The sequence below is a fragment of the Lynx canadensis genome, chromosome F2 (assembly GCF_007474595.2).
Source record: "Lynx canadensis isolate LIC74 chromosome F2, mLynCan4.pri.v2, whole genome shotgun sequence".
NCBI lineage: Eukaryota > Metazoa > Chordata > Mammalia > Carnivora > Felidae > Lynx > Lynx canadensis.
The window spans coordinates 60,640,655-60,664,185 of record NC_044320.2 but is presented as its reverse complement, the minus strand read 5'-3'; the positions used below and the strand labels follow the sequence as shown (position 1 = coordinate 60,664,185).

Genomic DNA, 23,531 nt, shown 5'->3' with positions numbered 1-23,531 from the left:
AGTGTCATTTAAGTGATCCAGCCATGAGTCGGGACTCAGGGAAGAACCACTAGCCATACTTGGGCGAGAGCAGTGGTTCTGGAACCTCGGTGAACAGCAGAATCCCCTGCAAGCCTTGTTACAAGCACAGTGCTAGGCCTGGCTCCAGCCATTCTCATCTCGTGGGTCTGGGTGGGGCCCTGGGAACTTGCATTTCCAACAACTTCCCAGGTGAGGCTGATGCGGCCGGCTGGGGACCCCACTTTAGGAACCACCAGACTGGAATATTTGAGGAGTCCTGTCCCCCCTGACAAGCTTGTGACAGCGGTCATCATTTCTAAGACATTACAACAGGAAAGTGCATCTCAAGGACCAAAGTAGAGCTGCAAATGCCAGTGCCCCTGGCCCAGGTAGAGATTTCACCTCTCTTCCCAAACTGGATTTCACCTTACCTTAGTAGGAAAGGAGGCCACTGAGTCCAGATTTCTCCTGTTGGTGTTAGTTCAAAGTCACTAACACTTTATGGGAAGTCACATATGAAGACTGCTGCTTTAGAAAGTCCTCTTACTGGAGTTGGGTGGGAGGGGTGGGAGACAGGGAGAGGACATGAGGAGGAGGACAGGCCTGTGGGCTGTGCCAGAGGACAGAGGAGCAGCCACCTCCAGGCAGAGAGGAGACCCCCAGGGGGCAGGGGGCGGGCTCAGTGCTCCCTGGTGCCCTTGCTCCATGTTCCATAGCCTTCCCTTCCCTGGCCTTCCTGTCTGTCTTCCTGTGACCTGAACTAAGCCGAAGAGATACGGAGAACCGGGCTTCGAAGTGGTCTGTGGCAGCCTGGTGAGCACTGAAGGGTCAAATGTACTTCAGAAATACTTTCTACCAGCCAAACCCTGTAAATGAGCAAAGTGGCTGCTTTCCTGATACACCAACACTAGGTTTTAAGAGGCATTCAAAAAATCAGTAATGTCCTAGAGCGACTTCCTCCGTGAGTGTTTTCTACAGTGCTTCTGCAGAGCTCATGAGCTGAATATGGTTTTGTTCCATGACCGCGTCTGTGAACACTAAACTATTTCCCTGGGAGTCGAATCTGACTGCCGTATCCATGAGAGGCCGCCGCCCTGGCCCTTCCACTACCCACTCCTCTACCAGACCAATAGTTTCTTTTCTTTTCTTTTTTTAATATTTATTTGTTTATTTTTGAGAGAGAGAGCGTGAGCAGGGGTAAGGGGGGGGGGGGGGCGGACAGAGAATCCCAAGCAGGCTCTGTGCTGTCAGCACAGAGCCCGATGTGGGGCTCAAACTCAGAAACCATGAGATCAGGACCTGAGCCGAAACCAACAGATCGACACTTATCTGACTAAGCCACCCAGGCGCCCACAGAGCCATATTTTCAAATCACAGCTCTGACCACAGCAGAAAATGCTACAGTGGCTCTTAAGATAAAGACCAAAATCCTAAACAGGGAGCTCCGGGGCCCTGTACTGAGAGCGGGTGTCAGTACAGATGCTTCTTCTCTCAATGCCAGCCTCACTCTCTGTGCTCCCCAGACTCTGGCCTTCCTTCAACTTCTCAGATGGGCCTTGTGCTTCCCCATATTATACAAATGAGCCAAAGAGGGTCCCTAGGTTGTACACTTCCTCACAGCAGGCTGAGACCTGTTAGCTCCAAAGCCTCCTGGCAGCAAACTCAAATTTTTATGCATCCAATTGTTTTTAAAAAGTGCCAAACAAGCAGATTTTTAGCCATTTAGGCCCTGCCTGCCTTTCATACCCTGTGAAACTACAGCTGGCACCTGTGGGCCATTGATGAGCTTAAAACCTTGTAGATGTAAGACCCCAAGCTGCTCCCACCCTTGCTCTTTGAAACTCTGCCCCAGACACTCCACATCATGCTGGAGTTGACATCACTTAGACACAGACCCCTGGCGGATTCCTCTTCTCCCTTGTTGGATGGTGGTCCCCACAACAAAGCCTCTGCACTCCCCCTTCTCCTGCAACACTGTCCAAGCACTGCCTGATAAAGCTTACTGCCTATTACCACCTCTTGTGGTCATTTTCCCTAGATCAACCCCCAAATCCCTTGAAGCCCCTATACCCGATATCTGGTTCACCATGCCAGTCTCTGCCTGGAAAACTCTAGGCTTCTCAGCCTTACCTCCCCATGCTTAGGGAAGTCCCTTCCCCTCCCCCTCCTGTGGTTCCCCTCCTCCCCCAAGACCAGGGGAAACCAGCTTATTACATACACGCTTGCTCAGAACATCTCTCCCTTGTTTGGTTCCAGTTGCACCAAATTGCAGCTGTAATTTTCTGGGATTACTTTCCTAAGATCATCTGATTATCATCTTCCCCTGCCACCAGACTGTGAGCCGCAGGACAGCATGCTCCAGGCCAGCGTATGTCACCAGCGTAGCCCTGGCACCAAGCCCAGTGCCTGGTATCAGGCAGACTCTTAATAAGCATTTGCGCACAGAATGAAAAAAAGGGCCAAGATGGCTTGATGAGGCCATCAAACGTTGGCCTCAACGTATGACGTTGGCATAAAAACGTCCAGGTTCCTATGAAAAACATACGATCTTTGTGATCCTGAGAAGGCAGTGTTTTCCTCTATCAGATTCAATCCAGATCAACACATGGTCGGTAGCCCTTTCGCTTATTTCTTTGTCCGCTTCCCACGGCTCCCAACTCATTCGTGAGCCGACTTCCGGTCCCTCCATTGGCCACACCACCACCAGCATGATCTTGCCAAATCACAAATCTGATCACAACAGCCCCAATTCAGCCAGCTTGAGGGGAGAACTGGGGTTTTAGGAGGGTAATTTGACATTGTTTAGAAAGTAATCATTTTTCTACTACCTTCACACGTGTATGATGAGTGTACCTGACGGAACAGGAATTAAAAGTGCAAGATGGATGGTTACCCTTAAGGGGCACTTACTCCAGTGCCAAACGCTGTCATGCTCCCTGAAGTCGCCGCCTTGAGTTTGCTACAAACCACAGTGCACATGTCCTTTACCCCGAGCGCTCGCGCACAGAGAGGAAGGGGCCACCACTGGGTTATGAAAACACCGAGGGAGGGCGGCGTGGCCTAGGGAGGCACCCATGCAGCTGACACTCATTCCTTTATCAAGCATTTCCCGAGCTTCCTGCCTACTCCGGGCGGACCGGCCCAGCCCACTGCCTGCAGCGCACGGAACTTTCCCCGCTCCGCTCAAGGCCTTTTACGGGACGACACATGGACAGTCACGACAGACAGCAAAGGCAGCCACCACCGCGAAAACCTCAGTACCGAAGGAGTGCCCGCAGTCCTGGCCCCGGGGCGTCGAGTAGTCCAGGCAGCCGGCTGTCTCTTCCAGGGGCGGGCAGGGCGCGCCGCCGTTCCGAGGCTCCTGCCGCACCGGGCGCCTCCGCACGCGGGCCGCCGGCTTGCACTGGTCCCCGCAGCCGCTCCAGGGGCTCCACTCCCCCACGATGCAAGGGCGAGCTGAAAAACAGCACGGTGGGATGGGACGCTCACCTGGGTGAACCCAGCGGCCTCCAGGCTGCTCCCGCCAACATCCACAGGCCAGTTCAGCCCACGCAGGCCGCGCGCTTTGCCTGCGCCCCGGAGCAAGGAGGGACACAGTCACAGCGGGGGCTCAGATGACATGGCCTCCACCCGCCCTGATGGTTAGCTGATAACCGGCACCTCTCGGTGGCGGGCCGGCAGCTACTCTGGGATCCTGACCGTGGCTCTGAGCCAGGGACGCACCCCAGGTAAAGAGTGACGCCTGCCTTCGGGTACTTCCTCATACTCCTTGGGCTTAGATAAGATCTTTGCTTCTGTTTTTCCTAGATTTTCATTTCATCCTCCCCTGCCCAGAACATTTTCATTGTAACAGCAGTACATGTTCATTGTAGAATACGTAAAGGGAAAAAATAAAATAAAATTCCCAAGTCAATTCTTATCCCCATCGTGTGTCCGTAAGACATGGTTTAGGGCCACACCAAGGGACCTCTACACTTGAGGCTTCTCTTAGGTGCTCTGCTATCATCCTTTATGCCTCTTAGACCCCGAAACTGTGAGGGCTGGAGTTTAAGGAAGAACAACCAGAACCCACAGAAGTAAATAGTATTCATGGTCACGCATGACGAAGCAGAGTTGGGGGCAAGAATTTGGCTGTGGGGACAATGCTCTGGCCAGGACCGGAAAATCAATGCAGTTGTACATTTAACTTTCCCATTTAAAGTCCTAATGAAACTTTTAAAAGGACTCTAATGGGTTTTTAGGTGGCTTGACACTGTAGCTAAGAAAAGAATAAGAAAACAAAAGATGTACCTATGAACGAGAGACGAAAACTCTTTCTTTCTCACAAAATGTGACCCACTTTCCCTACTATGTTCATACTTTCAAGCTTACAGCGTCTTCACCAAGAAAGCACTGTAACTTCTCTGAAATCTGGATTTGGACTTCTCACAGCTTGTACTTGAAGACTAATTTGGACCCACAGTGCTCTCCAGTTGAGGGTTCATGGATGTGGGAGGACCAATCGTTTGGCAGCACATAGCTAACCCTGACATGAAAAGGGTCACATACAACATAAACATGTCAGTAATTCAAAAACTTCAGACTGTTGTAAAACATGCATTTATTCATCATCTAAAAACTCATAGGCACCACATGTCAAGTACCTAAGGGAGCAAGAATGAGGCACATGAGACTGGTTCCCAATCCCTGCTACCCGCATATCCTTCAGAAAATCAGTAACAGTCCACTTCCTGCTCCGGTCATTTCTTGTGGATCCCTCCCCTTTTATTTTCACGATCCCGTGATTTAATTGGGCCATAGAGCTAGCTGGATTTAAGTCTGCCGGGCTAGGAGCTGACTGAGAAGGACTCCTTCTGTCCTTAATTCTTCCAAAATTCTGTCACCCAAATCTCTTCATCCCTGAATCTAGTTAGTCTTGCCCTGATGTGTTGGCCTTGAACACTTAATAATGCACTTTATCTGTTTTTTTAAATTATTTTTTAGGGTTATTTATTTTGAGAGAGAGAGCGGGGAGGGACAGAGAGAGAGGGAGAGAGAATCCTAAGCAGGCTCCGTGCTGTCAGTGCAGAGCCCAACGTGGGGCTCGAACCCATAAACCATGAGATCTTGACCCAAGCTGAAATCAAGAGTTGGATACTTAACCGACCCAGACACCCCTAGTAATTCACTTGAAAAAACAAAACACTTGGGACACCTGGGTGGCTCAGTCAGTTAAGCGTCCGACTTCGGCTCAGGTCATGATCTTGTGGTTTGTGAGTTCGAGCCTGGCGTCGGGCTCTGTGCTGACAGCTCAGAGCCTGGAGCCTGCTTTGGATTCTGTGTCTTGCTCCCTCTCTGCCCCTGCCCTGCTCACGCTCTGTCTCTCTTGGTCTCAAAAATAAATAAAACATTAAAAAAAATTTTTAAATGAAAAACAAAACACTTATTTCAAAGATTAACATTGGACATCACTGTAAAATAAAAATTTGCCATGCATTGGCTCAGAATTTAGTGATCTGGCCTTGGTTTGAATACATGCTATCCATATTATAAAAGATGACATTGGGGACACTTTTCTGACTGAATTTAGTTTCCCGGTATCTCTTCAGCATTTGTGTCTCATGTGCAATGTTTAGTTTGACCCATAGTTAACATCCTCAGATCACAGAATCACTGAATCAGTTGTTGTTCCTGTCAGTTCAGGTTTGACTTTGGAAAACACTATGTCTCTGGTTTCCAATCCACTGGTTTCCAATCCATGACTTTAACAGCCTCATAAAGAAAACCAGAAAGTTCTGGGTCCTGAACATCATCTCGATGGCTTCATTGTAAGATAAAATGAAAAAAGTTCACCTAGTAAAAGTTCATGACTAAAAAGATGTTCCACAAAATATTTTGAGTTGGAAGAGGAATCTGAGATATTTATTCCTATTCTGCACAAAAGATTATATTCATGATTAATTTGTGAGCTTTAAAAAAATTTTTTTTAATGTTTATGTATTTTTGAGAGAAAGAGAGAGACACAGAGAGACAGAGCATGAACGGGGAGGGGCAGAGAGAGAGGGAGACACAGAATTCAAAGCAGGTTCCAGGCTCTGAGCTGTCAGCACAGAGCCCGATGTGGGGCTCGAACTCACGAACCTGGAGATCATGACCTGAGCCAAAGTCGGATGCTTAGCCGACTGAGCCACCCGGGCGCCCCTAATTTGTGAACTTTTGATTGTTTGGGTTGCAATTCATCATAGATCATGAGAGATCTTTGGTCACGGAGGCTAGGGGAAGTACGGGAATTTCTGACAGATTTATCATTTCAAGTCATATATTACAACCGCATGACACAGGTTTCCTGTGAACTCGTCCATTAGTATTCACATCTATAGCCAGCATATCAAAATATTCTTTCTTAAAATCTGACTTTCTCAATCTTCACATTTCACTAGCTGTTACTGGAGGTCAACAGACCTGGCGAGCAACATGATCGTCTCTGACTCCAGGCTTGTCACAGCTTCCCAATGTCCTAATGGTTACAGTTTAACAACATCATCCCACCCCTTGTACAATAAAACAAAGCTTAGGTTTAGTGGATGCCAGAATGCTGGGCAAGCCGTTTTCTTTCTTCCTTTGTTTCAACTCCATGGATTTGAATGCAAGTAACTTATTTGGGAGGTGGTCCCAAGGAGTGTAATAAGAACAGAGACAGAGAAGGAGACACTGAAGAGAACAGAGACATAGACCCCCTACTTTAGGCCCAATGGGCACCCCTGACTCCCAGCACCCTACGAAGTGGGATAATGGATAGATCCAGACTCAAGGATTATCAAATCCTTCCTGAGGTACCGGCTAGTCCCCTCTCCTCGAGAGCTTTCTGGTTATCAGATGTTCCTACCACAGCCACAGGGAGAATGGCCAAGAACAGTGAAGTGAGTTATATATTTCAGTAAGGAATCTGAACAAAAAAAGAGTTGAGCACATTTCACATGTCCTAACAGGGGTATCCAGTCATTTCCAAGTACAATTACCTTACCAAAGATACCACTAATCTTTAAAAATATAATAATAATAATAATAATAATAATAATAATAATAATAATAGTAAATGGCTTTTTAAACTCTCTTAATGGTTTGCTTTTGAATTTGGAATAAAATCAAACTCTTTGCTGTGGCCTACAAGGTGCTGTATGACCCAGCCTGTGCCCCTCCCCCGCTCACCTGGAGTTGCCCCCCCACCCTCACCCCACCTCCACTCCAAGCTCCAGCCACGCTGGCCTCCTTACACCAAATTCTGTCACAGTCTGGAAGCTTGTTATGTGTTCCCTCTGCTGGGATTGTTCTTCCCACATTGGGCATGGCTGGGGTCGGTTCATTCCCTAGGTCCCAGATGAATTATTTCCTTTTTTTTTTTAATGTTTATTTTTGAGAGAGAGAGAGAGAGAGAGAGAGCACAAATGGGGGAGGGGCAGAGAGAGAGGGGGAGACACAGAATCCAAAGCAGGCTCCAGGCTCTGAGCTGTCAGCACAGAGCCCAACATGGGGCTGGAACTCATGAACCGTGAGATCGTGACTGAGCCAAAGTTGGACTGTTAACCAACTGAGCCACCCAGGCGCCCCCAGATGAATTATTTCTTTTCAGGAGTCCTTCTCTGGCCAGTTTATCTAAGTACTCTCCCAGTGCCACCCTCAGCCTTCCACTTGCCACACCACAAAATACTTCCTCTCAGAGCTCAGTGTTCCCTGCCTTATAATATTTCCATGATTTTATTTTTTCATTTCATTTCATGCCTCGTGCTTGGTACTTGGTAGCTGCTCAATAAATATTTGTTGAATGGATGGATGGACAGACGGACAGACAGATGGATGAAATGGCATTGGACAAATTCGTCCTCCTTCCTAAACAATTTTCTATGTTGAAACCGATTCTGGTTTGCTCATATCATTAGTTAGAAGCCAAAGAACTGACTCAGGCTCCAGAGTGGGAAGGAAAGCTGATGGAAGGACAGGAGCAAAACCAGAAATTCCCATAGCCAAAAATATGGGAATTCTTTTTTTTTTTTTTTTAATGTTTATTCACTTTTTGAGAGACATTGACAGAGTGTGAGCAGGGCAGGGGCAGAGAGAGAAGGAGACACAGAATCCGAAGCAGGCTCCAGGCTCCGAGCTGTCAGCAACAGAGCCCGACGCGGGGCTCGAACTCACCAACTGTGAGATCACGACCTGAGCTGAAGTCGGACGCTCAACCGACTGAGCCACCCAGGCGCCCCAAAAATATGGGAATTCTTAACCTGGGCAAGAGTTGTCTGAGCTCTGCTGGCAAAGGTGCCCCCAAAGGGTGTTGCTGGAAGGAGCTTGGTTTTCTGTGCCTTTAGGTTACGTAGCTCTTGGCTTCTCCTGGCAGCCCCAAGTCCTTCAAATCCTTTCAAATCCATTTATATCTCCTGTCAGTACCACATCTTGAAAATAACAAGCTTCTTTCATTTTATTATCAGTGGCATGGAGTGGTATTTCCTTTAATTTCATCCAAATTTCCCTCACTCAAGAATTTCAGAATATGGGGAAAAAAATATCTATGTTTATCTTATCCGTGTGGCTCACGGACTTAACATTTCAGTGGTTCACCGTCCCTCTAGCATGGACTTTTCAGGTTGATGACTCCAGCTGTCGGACCCATCTTTCTATAGACACTCTGCCCTCTCAGAATGACCCCTGGGCCTTCTCCAGACCCATTCACAGCCTTGGTGAGTGGGGGCACCCAGAATTAGACACGCTATTCTGTCTTAGGCACCAAAAGGTAACTAAAAAAAACATATTTCTAATGTTTCTCTTGTTATGCTACACAAGCGCACATAAACACACACACACACACACACACACACACACTGAGCTGACAGCCAGAGTCCTTCATTTCATAAATATAGTTTGGGTTATTTCTTCTTAATATAAAACCTTGCTCTTATTTTCATGCAGTGTCTCCTTGGTTAATCACAGATCTGGCCCTGCCTGCTTGGCTCTTTGCCACCTAAAAGTTCAAGGCCACCCACGAACAAGTGCTTTCTTCCTCATGTTGTTAAGTTCAAATAGTCCTAGCCATTCCTGCGAAATATTCTTTTTTAAAAAAATTTTTTTAAATGTTTATTTCTGAGAAAGAGAGATAGAGTGTGAGTGGGGGAGGAACAGAAAGAGAGGGAGACACAGAATCTGAAGCAGGTTCCAGGCTCTGAGCTTGTCGGCATAGAGCCCGGCGCAGGGCTCGAACTCACAAACTGTGAGATCGAAGTCAGAACTGAAGTCAGACCCGAGCTGAAGTCAGGCGCTTAAACAAGTGAGCGACCCAGGCACCCCGGAAATATTTTTGTAATTTACCCACAGCAGTACTGTTACCACATAGCATTTGTTTCCTGACATTGTGTGGGAGAAAAATACAGCATCCCCTTTACCACACACACACACACACATCTCATAATGACACAATTTTAAATGTCATAGGCCTTTCTCTCTCTCTTATATATATACCTTTTTCTGAGAAATCTTGTCAAATCTTCTCTGAGGGTCAAATGAGACTACATTGACCATGTTCCCATTTGCTCCCTACCCCACCCTCCCTGGAAAGCTCCAACAAAATGATCAAGTATTTTTTTTTCATCTTGCATAAACCATTACCTGGCCACCAGTGGGTTTTTCTTTCTTTTGAGACATTAACTGGTCAAGTTCATGAAATGCTAGCGAGACAATAAAAAGGACTGCCTCATTAGAAAAACAGAATTTTAGGGGCACCTGGGTGGCTCAGTTGGTTAAGTGTCTGACTCTTGGTTTCAGCTCAGGTCATGATCTCACAGTTTGTGAATTTGAGCCCCGCATCAGGCTGTGCATTGACAGCATGGAGCCTGCTGGGGATTCTCTCTCTCCCTCTCTTTCTGACCCTCCTCTGCTCTCTCTGTCTCTCAAAATAAATAAACTTAGAAAAATTAAAAAAAAAGAAAAATAGAATTTTATATACCATATAAACACAGAAAAAAAGGTATACAAATCAGAAAGATAATTATGCTTTTACTGGGTAGTAAGTTTCCAGGGGAGTTGTTTTCTTCTTTTGTGCATCTCTGTATTTTCCAAATTTTCTGCAACAAGCATATTTTTCAGTGAAGGAAGGAAAATGTTATTTTTGAAAGGACAGGTGGCTGGGGTAGATAACATCCCCTCGGTGGAATGACGGCTCAGGTTGTTCTGACAACCACGAGAGCTGTCAGGGGACTGTAAAGAGGGGCAGGACACATTGTTTGCCCTTGAGGGGTGAGTCAAAGGAGAGAGAGGGCTCACTCACTCCACCAGTATTTATCTGGGGCCTACCCTGCAAAGTACACAGCTTCTCATAAAGCCTCATTTCTCTGAGGGTCCAGACATCATGTTTAAACATGTGGGCTCCAGACTCAGAGTTCCTGGGTTCAAATCTCACTCCATCACTTATTAGCCGTATGCCTTAGGACAAATTGCCCAACCTCCCAGGGCTCTGCTTACCATGGTGGTGGGTCGTGAGACCTAAGTAAGAGTACAGCTATGAGGTGCCTGGCACAGCGTAAATGCTGGAGAAGAGCTGACAATTTCACCCTCCTGCACTGAACACCCAGGGCTGCAGCCCAAGCCTGCAAAGTCAAGTCATGTTGAATGCTGGCGCCAGGCTCTGCTCATTTTTCCTGCAGAGACAAAGGCAGGGGAAGCCACACGCTGTCTCTTGGGCCGCTATGGTTCCAGGAAAGCCTCAACTTTCTAAATCACCGTAGACTGTGACATCCTTTCCTTGGGTAAGCTTTGGAGCCCATAGTTTCAAGGACATTGCTCCTTCTCCTTCCAGTTATGAAGTCAGCAGATATGGGCCAGTTAGTTTCCTAGATTCCCCATAAATCTAGGAGAAGAGACTGCCTCACACAGGCTACTCAATTTTTTTCCTGCTCCACTTGGGTTAATTATGACTTTTTCCTGAACTCGCTCCTCAAAAATCTACAGCCTACTGTTTCTGTGATCTTAGAATGCAGACTCTAGGACCACAAGTGTGGTGAGCCTGATATCTAAGAAGTTCTTCCAGAGCAGGGTATAGATTTGTCCCTCCTCTACCTCTGCCACCCCTGGTCTCGCACAGCCAATGGAGAATTTTTCTATTCTTTTGTTGGGGGGGGAGGGTCAGTAATGGAGGTATAGAATTGTTGTTGAAACCTATGCCATCACCATAACGAGATTTTTCTGAGATCATTCGTCTCAGAAATTTCTGGCAGTTCAGCAAATCCATAGGCCCAATAACTTATTTTTATTTTTACAAAGTAAAAAAAATAATAACTTCCTATTTAGAAAGAGAAATTCCAGGATTTCATCTCTAAGCCACACCAAAAAAAAAAAAAAAAAAAAAGTGTTTACAAAGAAGAAAAACATCAGAAGGAAGAGAAGTAAGGCATTCTTAGTTCTACAGACATGGCTCATTTTTGGTTCACATATAATGTAATTTCAGTCAAAAAGGTTTCAGACAGCATCATTAGGTAACATCACATGGGGTAAGGAGAAGAGACTCTAAGGGTCTTAATGGTTCTATGTATGTGGAGTGACTGGCAGGCCCTGAGCTGCTACACCGTGATGTATTTAGGAGTAAATCACAGCCATGCGCCACAGATGTGCCAGGTGGCAGCCTGAAATCAGGCACAGTGGGTTCAGATGTCACTGTGCTGCCCATTCACGTCCACTTAGCAATGGGGGAGCCCTGGGAAGGCCCCAGCTCCCTCATCTGTAAGCCGCTCCCACAGGCCCCGAGAGTCAGCACAGTTATTTCGCGGCGTGGGGCTGAGGCACTGAGCATCTCAGCTCCGTGGTGCCCCTCTCACCCTCAGTTCTGCAGGGAGAGCAGGCTCCGTCTTCCAAGTGGCCCACTTCCAACTGTGTCTATTTTCTTCCTCTTCTCCCAAGAAACTTCAGGCACAGAGAATTTACCAACTAGGAGCCTTTTAGGTCCTGTGTCTGCTTCTGCTCAGGCCTGCGAGGTTCTCCGCTAACTCCCTGGGGAAGGGCATAAGGCTGAATATGCTTTTTAAGATTCTTTTGGGCCCCTTTCTTTGTCTGGTTTCAGTTCCCCATGCCCACTGTTCACAGCTCTTGCCCAGGCACCAAGTTGCTGTGATTTCTTTCTGAGCCCTTGCCAAGGTGATAAGGTCATCTCTTCTCTGCTCCTACGTACCCAATATATCCCCACTCCCAAATGACAGACTCTTTGTTTTAATATTTCTACCTCCTGGACCGAGAGTAAGGGATTTCTTTGTGACCGCGTACAGACAACTCCTCATAGCACTGTAAGGCTTCACTGGAAAGTTCTTCTCATGACTCTGGTCTGTCCTTCCCCATGCCTCTTCTGTGCCCGAATCTCTCCATATCTAGCTGCGTTCACTGTCTGTCCTGCTGGCCAGGGCAGCCTCAGGGCCCCGCCTAGTTCCCGGCACAAAAGGCAGACACCCACAGGTAACTGCTGAATGACCATGTGATACTTTCCTGCTAGAATTCCCCTTCCCCTTCTAGAGACTTCTTGCTCATTCTCCAGGACTATGCTGGCACATTACTTCCTCTGGAAGGTCTTCTGAGTTTTTCCTTTCTTGCCTCCTGGATCCCTTATTTTGGCACTAAGCACGTAGCAGGTGGTTCACAGGTGTATCTCCCTGCTTGACCGTGAACTTGTAGGGAGCAGAGACTGTGTCTTCATCTTCTTTGTATCCCTGTGCTTACCACAGACTAGGGCACATTATCTGGTCTTCAGGAATTCTGTATTTACAATGTAAGTGAATCACTTGTGAGAAAGTGATTCTGCCATAGTGACAGAGGCTTTGCTTGAGGGACCTAGGTAACTGAGGCAAATGGGAGTTCTAGTAGGATGCTCTGCAGGGGCGGGGTAGGGCTGGGGACCCTGGACACTACATTTCCTAAATAACTGACTCTTTACCTTACTTCAGTAGCAAAATACCGTGGCCTTGGAGCAGAAGAGGGAAAGAAGCTTATCAAAAAGAGAATCAATATTCACAAGTAAATCATTAGCTTTCAAGCAGGGTCAGGGAAATCTTAATGTTTTTCAATCGTGTTCCTTCAGTACCAGGTCTGGGTGATATCTTGCCATGGGCCAGTGGCCTCTTCCAGCAAGGCGGAGGCAGACAGCGCCCTCCCCCGGTTCCCCGAGGAATGACGCAGACCCGCGGGTTACTCTCCCAAGAAGATGCGGAGGAAGTCACAATGTGGAAGTCCTTGAGGTCAAACCCTAACGTACACGAGGCATTTTGGGTGATGAGATTAACAGGAAACAAGGCTACTTTTATTTCTAGAGCTGGCTTCTCTCAGGTAAACCTTGTTCTTTAGAACCATACTCCCCATTTCATCTTTTAATTTAATTAAATCAACATCTATTGAGCCCTTAACCAGGGGCTGTGCTACTGAGGGAAATTTAAAGATGAAAAAGGCGGACCCTCAAGGAAAACCAGCAAGATTAAAATATAATAGGAACTCCCAGAGAAAACCCTTTATCGTGCTAGATAGAGAAAATTGAACGCAAGGAGCAGATCAAACTCCTCTTATGAGAAAGGGGTTGTGCTACTTGCTGGAGTCTAGAGGTGAGGACAACTGTGGTCCTCCAAGAACTTGCTCTGCACAAGTACTCTACCAGAGCAAGCCCTTGGCTCTGAGCGGGAGAATTACACACCCCTTCCCTTATCACTTGTCACAAGTCACTTCAGATCCCTGAGGGTTAACAGAATGAAAATGGTGGAGCCTGGCCCAGGGGCATGCCCTTGGAACCTGGCATGCCATCTTCCCAGGTAGGAGGTGGCCCCACCAGACTGGGGTTCCTGAGCCCCAGCAAGCTTCCAGGAGAACAGATGGCTCCAGGCCCTTCCATCCAGGTTCCGGTGGGGAGAGGTGCTTTGGAGTGGTTATGTCCACATGGAGAGCACTGCGAGATCCCTGGACGCAGGTGTAGCTGAACGGAAGGGACTGGACAATCTGTGCCTGGACACAAGGAGCTGGAGGACCCTAGGATGGAGGGAGCTAGATGTACCTGGGTGGAGGGGTCACGGGTAGGCCAGGCTAGACGGTCTGGACACGCCAGGATGGAAAGGGCTGGGGGAGGGGGGGTGTCCTGGCTTTGGGGCCGCGGTCCTTGCTGTGGGACCCTGTGCCCTTCGGCTGCTGGTGAAGGGCCGACGCCCCACCCTCGGCGCCGCCACCCACCTGGGCACGCCCTGGCGTAGTCGAAGCAGCAGTCCCCCGTGAGGCGGCAGGCTTGGTCGCAGAAGCACGTCCCGTAAACCCTGTCCAACCTCCAGCCACGCACGAAGCAGGCGGCGTCCCGGCCCGGGCAGCAGCGCCCCGCCTCGGCGCAGCCGGCCAGGGTCCCCGGCCACAGCCGCGCCAGCGCGCACAGCGCATCCACAGGGTTCCTCATGGCCAGAGCTCCGGGCGGCGCCTGCCGCGCCGCAGATCTTCGGAGCGAGACGGTGTGTGCTCCTCGGAGAGCGGCCGGCCCGGAGCAGCCCCAGCGGACCGCGACGCGCAGCCCAGGCCCGGCCCTGCCCCGCGCCGGGCCCACCGCCCTCGGCGCCGCCCTCCCCAGCCCTGGCGGCGCGCCGGTCCGGGCGCGGGCGGGGTGCCGCGGCTGCCACCTCGCAGGTGGGGAGGGCGCCTCGCCCCGGCGCGCCCCGCAATCGGCGCCCCGCCCGCCGCGAGCCCGCGCCCCTAGCCCGCGGGAGCGCCCCGGGATGAGAGCAGCGGCAGGTGCTCGGGGATCCCGGCGACCCAGGGAGCGATCGGAATCGCCAGCAGCTCGGCCAGGGGCGGCCGCATTCCCCAGCCTCCAGGACTCTGCTTCCTAACACCTGGGGTCACGTTCATGAGTGGGCATTTTCAGCAACAAGCCTGGAGACGAATAGCGCTTGATGCGCAGCAAACGGGTCTCAGCGGCACAGTGTGAGCGAGGCACCCTGACTTCGCCCAGGAAAACTCAGACTGTAGTCCCCCCCCCCCCCCCGCCACCCCCACACCAGTCCCTGAGGACCACAGCGGCCCCTTAGAAACGACGGGATAAAACCAAAGAAAGCATCCTTTCTTTCTGCTATATGTCAGATGAGACATTCCTGCCCCAAGGAAATGCCAGTTTGCTTCACTCAAGAGGCAACTGATGAATGTTAAGGAAAGGATTAAAAAATAAACTGTGCTCCGCTTTCTGTCAAAGCCGATTTCCCCCCGAAGAAACCCTGTTAATGATATCCTAGCAATAACGCCTGCTTTAATAAAGCGCCTAACTTCTCATACATTTCCTTCCCCTTTCTCTCCAAATTTATTGGATTTTCTTCACCTCACTCTTTTTGTTAACCAAAAATTATCATGGAATTTTCATTTGATTTTATGTTCTCAAATCACTTAAACTATAATGGTTTTGATAAGAAACCAGGAATATAGAGTTTTCTGTGTCTGTGAACCCAAGATTTCTAATGAATTTCAGAGACTGATTTTCTTCCTTTTTCATATAGAGATTTCTTATAGAGGAATTTCCTCTACGCTTTAGAGAAACAAGTGACAAAAGTTTTTTAAAAAATCCTTTAACAGTAGTAAGACAATGCAAAATAAAACGTTGTGAAGTGAAAAACCATCTCATACATTGTAAGAAGTGTATCTTATGAGCTCTACGGGACCCTAAAGTCAAAAAGAAATTCTTTCTTTGTCGTTATTTACACAATAAATCTCAAGGTTGCAAATTCATTTTTGTTTTTACTCTTTAGTTAAGTCGCAGCTTTGCAATTTAACCAAATACACAGTTTAAAAATGTTTTATTTTTTGAGTTCTTGGTGGTTGGTACTAAAAATCTTTGTCAGCAAATTACACCCTTTGACTTTACCTGTGTTGTAGGTTTTATTAGCAGCTTTGTACGAACACATTCATGTAAGTTATCCCCTCTTCTTCCCTAAGGCTGTCTCGTTTATGGAATGCCTTTAGCTGGAGGCTTATTCTGTAATGCCACAAGAATCTGGAATTGTTCCAGAAACAGAGGAAAGGAAAATGATCCACTAAGTTCATTTTCAGGAATAAAACAAGAAATGAAGTGACACAGAGAGTGGAAGAACATCACCTCTGGTTTACAAGGATTAAACATATAATGTCAAATGTCTGCTCCAATACTTTTTCCCCCCCACTGCCCTTTTCCTTATACCTAGACAAAACCAAACCAAAAACCAGAGCCAGGAAGGTCAGGGGTCTGTGCTCAGGAGGTTTCGGTCCAGTTTGATTCTATGATTTCTGACCGATCACCTCAGTGCTCTCATCTCAAACACAGAGTGCTGCACCTTTTCAGATTACTGTGAGATGTCTACAGAAATGAGGGGATGTGTGTAATGAGCACACAGTAGGCATAATACCTACTAGCGTCCTAATGTCCCCTTCCACTCCTACGACCAAATAAAAGATAAACTCAGTTTTAATAGTGTGCAAAATAGAGGCAAGCACAATGTTGAAAAGAAGAAGAAGAAGAAAACCACAAATAATGATTACTACTTTAATGTCAAATATAAAAGGGAGCTTGCCTCTGGTAAATAACATTGAAAAAAAATTCACAGTCTCAAATTAAAGCTTGCACCGTCTTGCAAACATCAAGATAAGACTCCCCTAACAGGCCCAAGCAAAGGAAAAGTTCCTACAGGACGGGACAAAGCTGGGGACACTGACATTAGAGCATTTGAGTCCACATACTATTGGAGACTGGGTGCAGTCAAATGTAACAATCTGTCACTTTGTTTCCCATGTCTGGTAGATGTTTGGAGAGCAGGAATCATCCCAGTGATCATGTGGGTGAATATAGGAAGTAATCAAATGCACCTTAAAAGTCATCCTTTCTTCTGAAATGTTGTCTTTGGAAGCTGTCCAAGATTAGTAAAATTATAGAGGGGAACAGAGGTCTTTCTGTTCATCAGATTCCAGAATGCAGTAATTTTAAAGGACATCCACATATATGATCTCACTCAACCTTGCATAACTGTGAGGAAAATATTGGCACCCCCATTCAGCAGATGACAGAGATTAGACATGTAGCTAATTAGTGACAAAGGGGACTAGAACTAAAATTATTCTTTCCAAAACATTACAGAGTTCTTCCCATTACTTAAAGCTTGCTGCTGGTGGTGGGATGGTAATGGAAAATAGAGACAAGTCAGATTAAGTGCTATGCTAAATACTGTAACTAGTATAATATGTGGAAATGAAATACAAATAATTTCCCAAAGCATTTGGATACAAATAAAATATAAGATAGTGCCTGGGTGGCTCAGTCAGGTGAGTGTCTTGATTTCAGCTCAGGTCATGATCCCAGGTTGTGGGTTCGAACCCCACATTGGGCTCCATGCCGAGCCTGGAGCCTGCTTGGGATTCTCTCTCTCTCCCCTGCTCATGCTCTGTCTCTCTTTCATTCTCTCTCTCTCTCTCTCTCTCTCTCTCTCTCTCTCAAAAAAAAAAAGAAAAAGAAAAGAAAAAGAAACCAGCACAATCTTAAAGAAAAGAAAATGTGAGATGGTTAGAGAGTTATTAAAGGCATCCAGAATGCTGTCAAGGATGTGGAGGGACCCTCCTGAGGTTGACAAACAGAACGGTGGGTTCTGAGACTGGTTTGGGGGCATTTGTCAGAGGCAGAGTCACGTGTTGTTGACCATCAGACAGCTTTTTTTTTTTTTTTTTTAAATTTTTTTTTCAACGTTTATTTATTTTTGGGACAGAGAGAGACAGAGCATGAACGGGGGAGGGGCAGAGAGAGAAGGAGACACAGAATCGGAAACAGGCTCCAGGCTCCGAGCCGTCAGCCCAGAGCCCGACGCGGGGCTCGAACTCACGGACCGCGAGATCGTGACCTGGCTGAAGTCGGACGCTCAACCGACTGCGCACCCAGGCGCCCCAGACAGCTTGATTGTAAGAGTCGCCATTATCTCATGCAGCACTAGAATATGGTACGTTAAACAGAAGGAAAAAAACTACCACTGATTAAGGTATGGTGCATATTATGCATGGATTGCAGGATTATCTCAGTCTGCTTGGCTGCTGTAACAAAATGCCATGGACTGGGTGGCTTATAAACAACAGAAATTTATTCTCACAGTTTTGGAGGCCGAGAAGCCCGAGATGGAAGGGCTTGCAGCTTTGGTGTCTGGTGAAGGCCTGCTTTCTGGTTCCTAGACAGTGCCTTAGAACTGGAACCTCACAGGGCAGAAGGGGGACGGGGGCTTTTGTGGGGTCTTTTTTATAAGACCACTGATCTCGTTCGTGAAGGCTCAACCCTCACGGCCTAACACCTTCTAAGGATCCTATGTCCTCATACCAACACCTTGGGCAATAGGGTTCTGCATATGGATTTGAGGGGACCATACATGTTCAGTCCATTGCAAGAATGGATCTCAGTTTTAGAGATGTTAAACAAGGGAAATGTGCAGCTTAGAATTAATGAAAAATGTAAAGAGATAGCACTTTCCTCACTTTACATTTTATAGCCCACTTTTTGGTTCATCCTGTGAGGTGGATGTTGTTAATTTTCTCATTTTGTTGAAGGGGAGGTTCCCAGGAGCTACACGGCTACCCCAGTATTCCGTGGGCACAAGCCCAGCTCTCTCCTCAGAGCCAGCACTGCTCTCTGGGATACAGGCATTTACTATCTGTGGGACAGATGCTTCTCCAGGCTGAAAACCAAAAATGGGTAAAAAATGGCCCTTTCCTAAGGAGACTAAAGTCTAATGGAGACACTAGACATGTAAAGTTATTGCGGTTTGTTGCGACGAGAGTGGTCCTGAATGGAGGCAGACGGGGGGGGGGGGGGGGATGTTGGAGACACTGACATTGGAACTGGCCAGACAAGTTGGAGACTGATTTATGATGAATTCTTAGAGACAAAGACTGAGTAGTTATACAATTCCTAGTTATAAAGAGTAGCACTGGGTCACCATTAGTTCCTTTACTTTCTTCCTGGAAAGTGCGGATTTAGCCACTAGGAAAAGCTTGAATACTTTTGAGGATAGGCTCATATATATTCATTTAACAATGCCAAAAATGCAGGTAAGTATCCAAAGAAGCTTGTTTAAGATTGGTGTACTCAATGTGCTGTAGCAGTTCTCCCCTTATCACCTTCTAGCGAGTGGTCAAGAACACAACTGCCAAGGTTTATGCTGCCAGTTTTGCATTTTTGACAATATCAATTAAATAAACGTGGAATGGTGGAGAAAAAAAATACAGAAGTAGTAGAGAAATTCATTGGTTGATCAAAAAAACATTGATTCTTCGGCCGCTTGGGTGGCTCAGTCAGTTAAGTGTCCAACTTCATCTCAGGTCATGATCTTGCAATTCGTGAGTTCGAGCCCTGCATCAGGCTCTGTGCTGACGGCTCAGAGCCTGGAGCCTGCTTCCAATTCTGTGTCTCCCTCTCTCTCTGCCCCTCCTCTGCTCTCACTCTCTCTCTCTCTGTCTCAAAAATAACCATTAAAAATTTAAAAAAAAAAAAACATTCTTCCCCTCTTCTTTTTCTGAAGCCCTCAGATTTTCTTTCATGGAGGGAGCAGCCCTTCCCTCCTAGCTCCAGGGATGAGCTCTGAGGGTTAATTCCACCCTCAGCCTGTGGACCAGTCCAGGAATTGCCCAATCAGAGCTCCAGCATTGGGATACACATTGTTCCATACAAGATTTGGTTTCACCCTTTGCCCTTACTGGATGTGGATGAGGACACAGGATGGCCTATGTGAAGCCAGCTTGAGATCTTAGCCAACAAGCCCGGAAAGGCAGAGCCAGGAATCACAGGGTTTGGACTGAATGATGCTTGAAGTCATACTTCCTCTTTGCAGTCCCCTGTCCCCCATCCTTCTTATCTGTGCCAGTTTGGGTTGTAATTTCTGTGGCTTTAAAACAAAAGCACCCTGGGGCGCCTGGGTGGCGCAGTCGGTTAAGCGTCCGACTTCAGCCAGGTCACGATCTCGCGGTCCGTGAGTTTGAGCCCCGCATCAGGCTCTGGGCTGATGGCTCAGAGCCTGGAGCCTGTTTCCGATTCTGTGTCTCCCTCTCTCTCTGCCCCTCCCCTGTTCATGCTCTGTCTCTCTCTGTCCCAAAAATAAATAAACATTGAAAAAAAAAATTTAAAAAAAAAAAATAAAATAAACAAAAGCACCCAAAAGACGTGCCGTGGAAAGTGAAGAGCTCAGATTTTAAAGAGAAAAGTAGATGGGGCGCCTGGGTGGCGCAGTCGGTTAAGCGTCCGACTTCAGCCAGGTCACGATCTCGCGGTCCGTGAGTTCGAGCCCCGCGTCGGGCTCTGGGCTGATGGCTCAGAGCCTGGAGCCTGCTTCCGATTCTGTGTCTCCCTCTCTCTCTGCCCCTCCCCCGTTCATGCTCTGTCTCTCTCTGTCCCAAAAATAAATAAACGTTGAAAAAAAAAAAATTAAAGAGAAAAGTAGATTTGAACTGTGACTCTATCACATATTAGCTATGTAACATGAATAAATTATTGTAAACTCTTCAAGCCTAGGCTTCCTGATCTACAAAGTGGAGATGAATAAGGAAAGAATTAAATTCTGCAGTGTATGAATGCCTGGTAAGTTCTTGGTATATAACAAAGAGTGGGCAATTAATGGTAATTATTGTATTTGTTCTCTGGACTTTAAAACAAAAGGTACACTTTAATTACGAGTAGTAACATACTTTTACATAAACTATTGTGTCAGGCAATATGGTACAATGCAAACAGCTCTGTACTGGGAGTCCAAAGACCTGGTTTCTAGATCCAGAAGTGAGTGGTTGTGGGTAGTTCATTTAGGCTCTCTGGATCTTAATTTCCCCCATATAATTTTATGGTGTGAGCCAAGAAAATCTCTAAGGACCCTTTTAGCTCAAAATTTTTAACATTTAACTTAAGTAGCAGTTTAAGTCATGAGAGAGTCTCACTTGCTATCCTTGACCCTAAGAGCAGGTTGCAAGCAACAGCTGAGGAAGTCATTTGCAGAATCCAAGTCTCTCCCAGTTGAGGTCAGAAGGGCTAATGTGGAGACAGACATTATGTCCACAGATTAATTACAAGGTCATCATAGAGGCTTGCATGGATGTGTGCAAGTCATGGTAATTATTGAAGAATGACATGTTTTTTTTTTTAAATCTGATTTAGGTGGGGTGCCTGGCGGCTCAGTCAGTTGAGTGTCCAACTTGAGCTCAGGTCATGATCTCATGGTTTGTGGTTCGAGCCCCGCATAGGGCTCCGTGCTGACAGCTCAGAGCCTGGAGTCTGCTTCAGATACTCTCTCTCTCTCTCTCTCTCTCTCTCTGCCCCTCCCCAGCTCGTGCTCTGTCTCTCTCAAAAATAAAAACAAACATCCAAAAAAAATTTTTAACCTGATTTGGGATTCAGGAGATAGAGATTATAGTTTCGTCTCTGTAACTCACTAGCCATATGACTTTGAGGAATGTATTTCATTTCTCTGTGCTTCAGAATCTCAGCTATAAAAGGAAGCACCTAGAGAAGGTCTATAAGGTCTCCAGCAGCTCTCACACTGATTCTGTGACTATAATCTTTTAGTTCAGGGATAGACAAATTCTGACTATTTTCATATGGCCTGTGGGCTAAGGAAAAAAATTCCAAAATTATTTTGTGTTGTGTGAAAATGAAACGAATCTCAAATTTCAGTGTCCATAAATAAAGTTTTATTGGAATACAGCCATGCCCACTTGCTTACATATTGTCTATGGCTACTTTCATGCTACAAGGAAAGAGCTGAGTAGTTGCAGCATATAGAAACTACAGGGCCAGTAAAACAAAAATATTCACTACCTGGGCCTTTCCAGAAAATGTCTGGCCGACCCCTAGCCAATACATCTACTCGAAAATTCTGTGAACTAATGTCCATTAAACACTTTGTAAACTACATAGCATTCATCCATATGTAAGGGGTTCATATAAAATGCAGTTCTGAAATTAAAAAGGCACAGCCAGAAAGCTTCTGCTCTGCAATCATTGTTTATGACGGGTGAAGCTATGGATGGTGCCAAGTTAAGCCTGTGCTGCTAAGAAATACTGTGGAATTGTAAGCAAAGCTGAAAAAATGGAAAGGGGAAAATCATCTGGATGACATTAAAGAAGTCATGTAACTTGCTCCTTTTACGGTAAAATAACCTCCTCCCATCCACGGCAGGGACCTTTATAGCAAATTGTTCTTGCTTCCTACATTCAAAACTCCCACTTAGTCAGTGCAAGGCACAAAGCCCTGAGAAGTGCCTGACATGTGACAAGCCAGAGAGAAATGTGTCCCTTCAAGGCAGAGGAATGTTGCTACCCCATTTAGTTCTAAGAAGTGGGAAGTGAGCACGTTCACTGACTGCCCGGCAGCCCTGTGTGGGTGTCAAGTCTCTCCGTGGCTGCGTATTATGACTTTGACCTTGATCCTAGTCATTTGCTTGAGCGAAAACATGTTCTCTGCACACTAGACCTCCAGATACTCTCTTATTTATGAGGAATTATGGAGCTACCATTTATAAAGGACTATTGGATTCCAGGAACTACATTAGAGACTTAATGCATCTTATTTTTTTGAAAGCTTACGAGGTCAAGTATTACTGTTTATTTTTGACAGTTAAGGAATTATAGTTAATGACGTTAAATAACTTGCCCAAACTAGAGAGATCCAAACCCGTTCTGTGCAATTTCAACAGCCTACATTTTTTTCCTACTCACAGCTAATTATATAATTAACAAGTGGACTTCTATTAAAATTTCATGGGCTATTTATGATAATATCTTGACAAATAGCACATAGTTCGATCATTAAAAACTGGGGACGTTAAACCGTGTGGTGTAATTTTCTATTAACAGTTCCTTACATTCTTTTTTTTAGTTACAAACTCTTGAGATCTACTGTCTTAGCAAATATACAACACAGTATTATTACCTATAGTCACCATGATGTACGTTATATCTCCATGACTTATTTACTTTCTAACTGGAAAAGTTACCACCTTCACCCATTTTGTTCCCCCTCCACCCTCTACCTCTGGTAACCACCAATCTGTTCTTTGTACCTGTGAGTTCAGTTTTTGTTTTTAGATTCCACATATGAGTAAGATCATAATATTTGCCTTTCTCTGTCTCACTTGTTGCATTTAGCATAATGCCCTCAAGGTCCTTCCCTGATGTTACAAATGGCAGGATTTCTTCCTTTTTTTATGGTGAATCATGTTCCATTGTATATATGTATGCATGCCTATGTATACATACATACATATCACAACTGCTTTATCCATTCATCCATTGATGGGCACTTCTGGTTGTTTCTGTGACTTGCAAATAATGCTGCAATGAACATGGGGGTACAGATATCTTTTCTAGTTAGTGTTTCCATTTCCTTGAGATAAATACTGAGAGGTAGAATTAATTGCCGAATCATATGGTATTTTTATTTCTGAGGAAACTCCCCACTATTTTCCAGAGTGGCTACACCAATTTACGTTGCACTAGCAGTGCACAGGATTCTCTTTTTCTCCACAACCTCGCCAAA

At 46.4% G+C, this 23,531-nt stretch overlaps 1 protein-coding gene across 1 annotated transcript in view; it reads right to left on the bottom strand.

Moving 5' to 3' along the window:
* SBSPON (somatomedin B and thrombospondin type 1 domain containing) overlaps window positions 1–23,531 on the bottom strand; it is a 77,001-nt gene that overhangs the window by 10,065 nt on the left and 43,405 nt on the right. The window contains exons 4-5 of the mRNA XM_030303897.1: window positions 14,212–14,848; window positions 3,262–3,456 (exon numbers count right to left, since the gene is read on the bottom strand). Of these exons, the coding sequence (XP_030159757.1) occupies window positions 3,262–3,456; window positions 14,212–14,848 (832 nt within the window). The remainder of the gene's footprint in view (window positions 1–3,261; window positions 3,457–14,211; window positions 14,849–23,531) is intronic.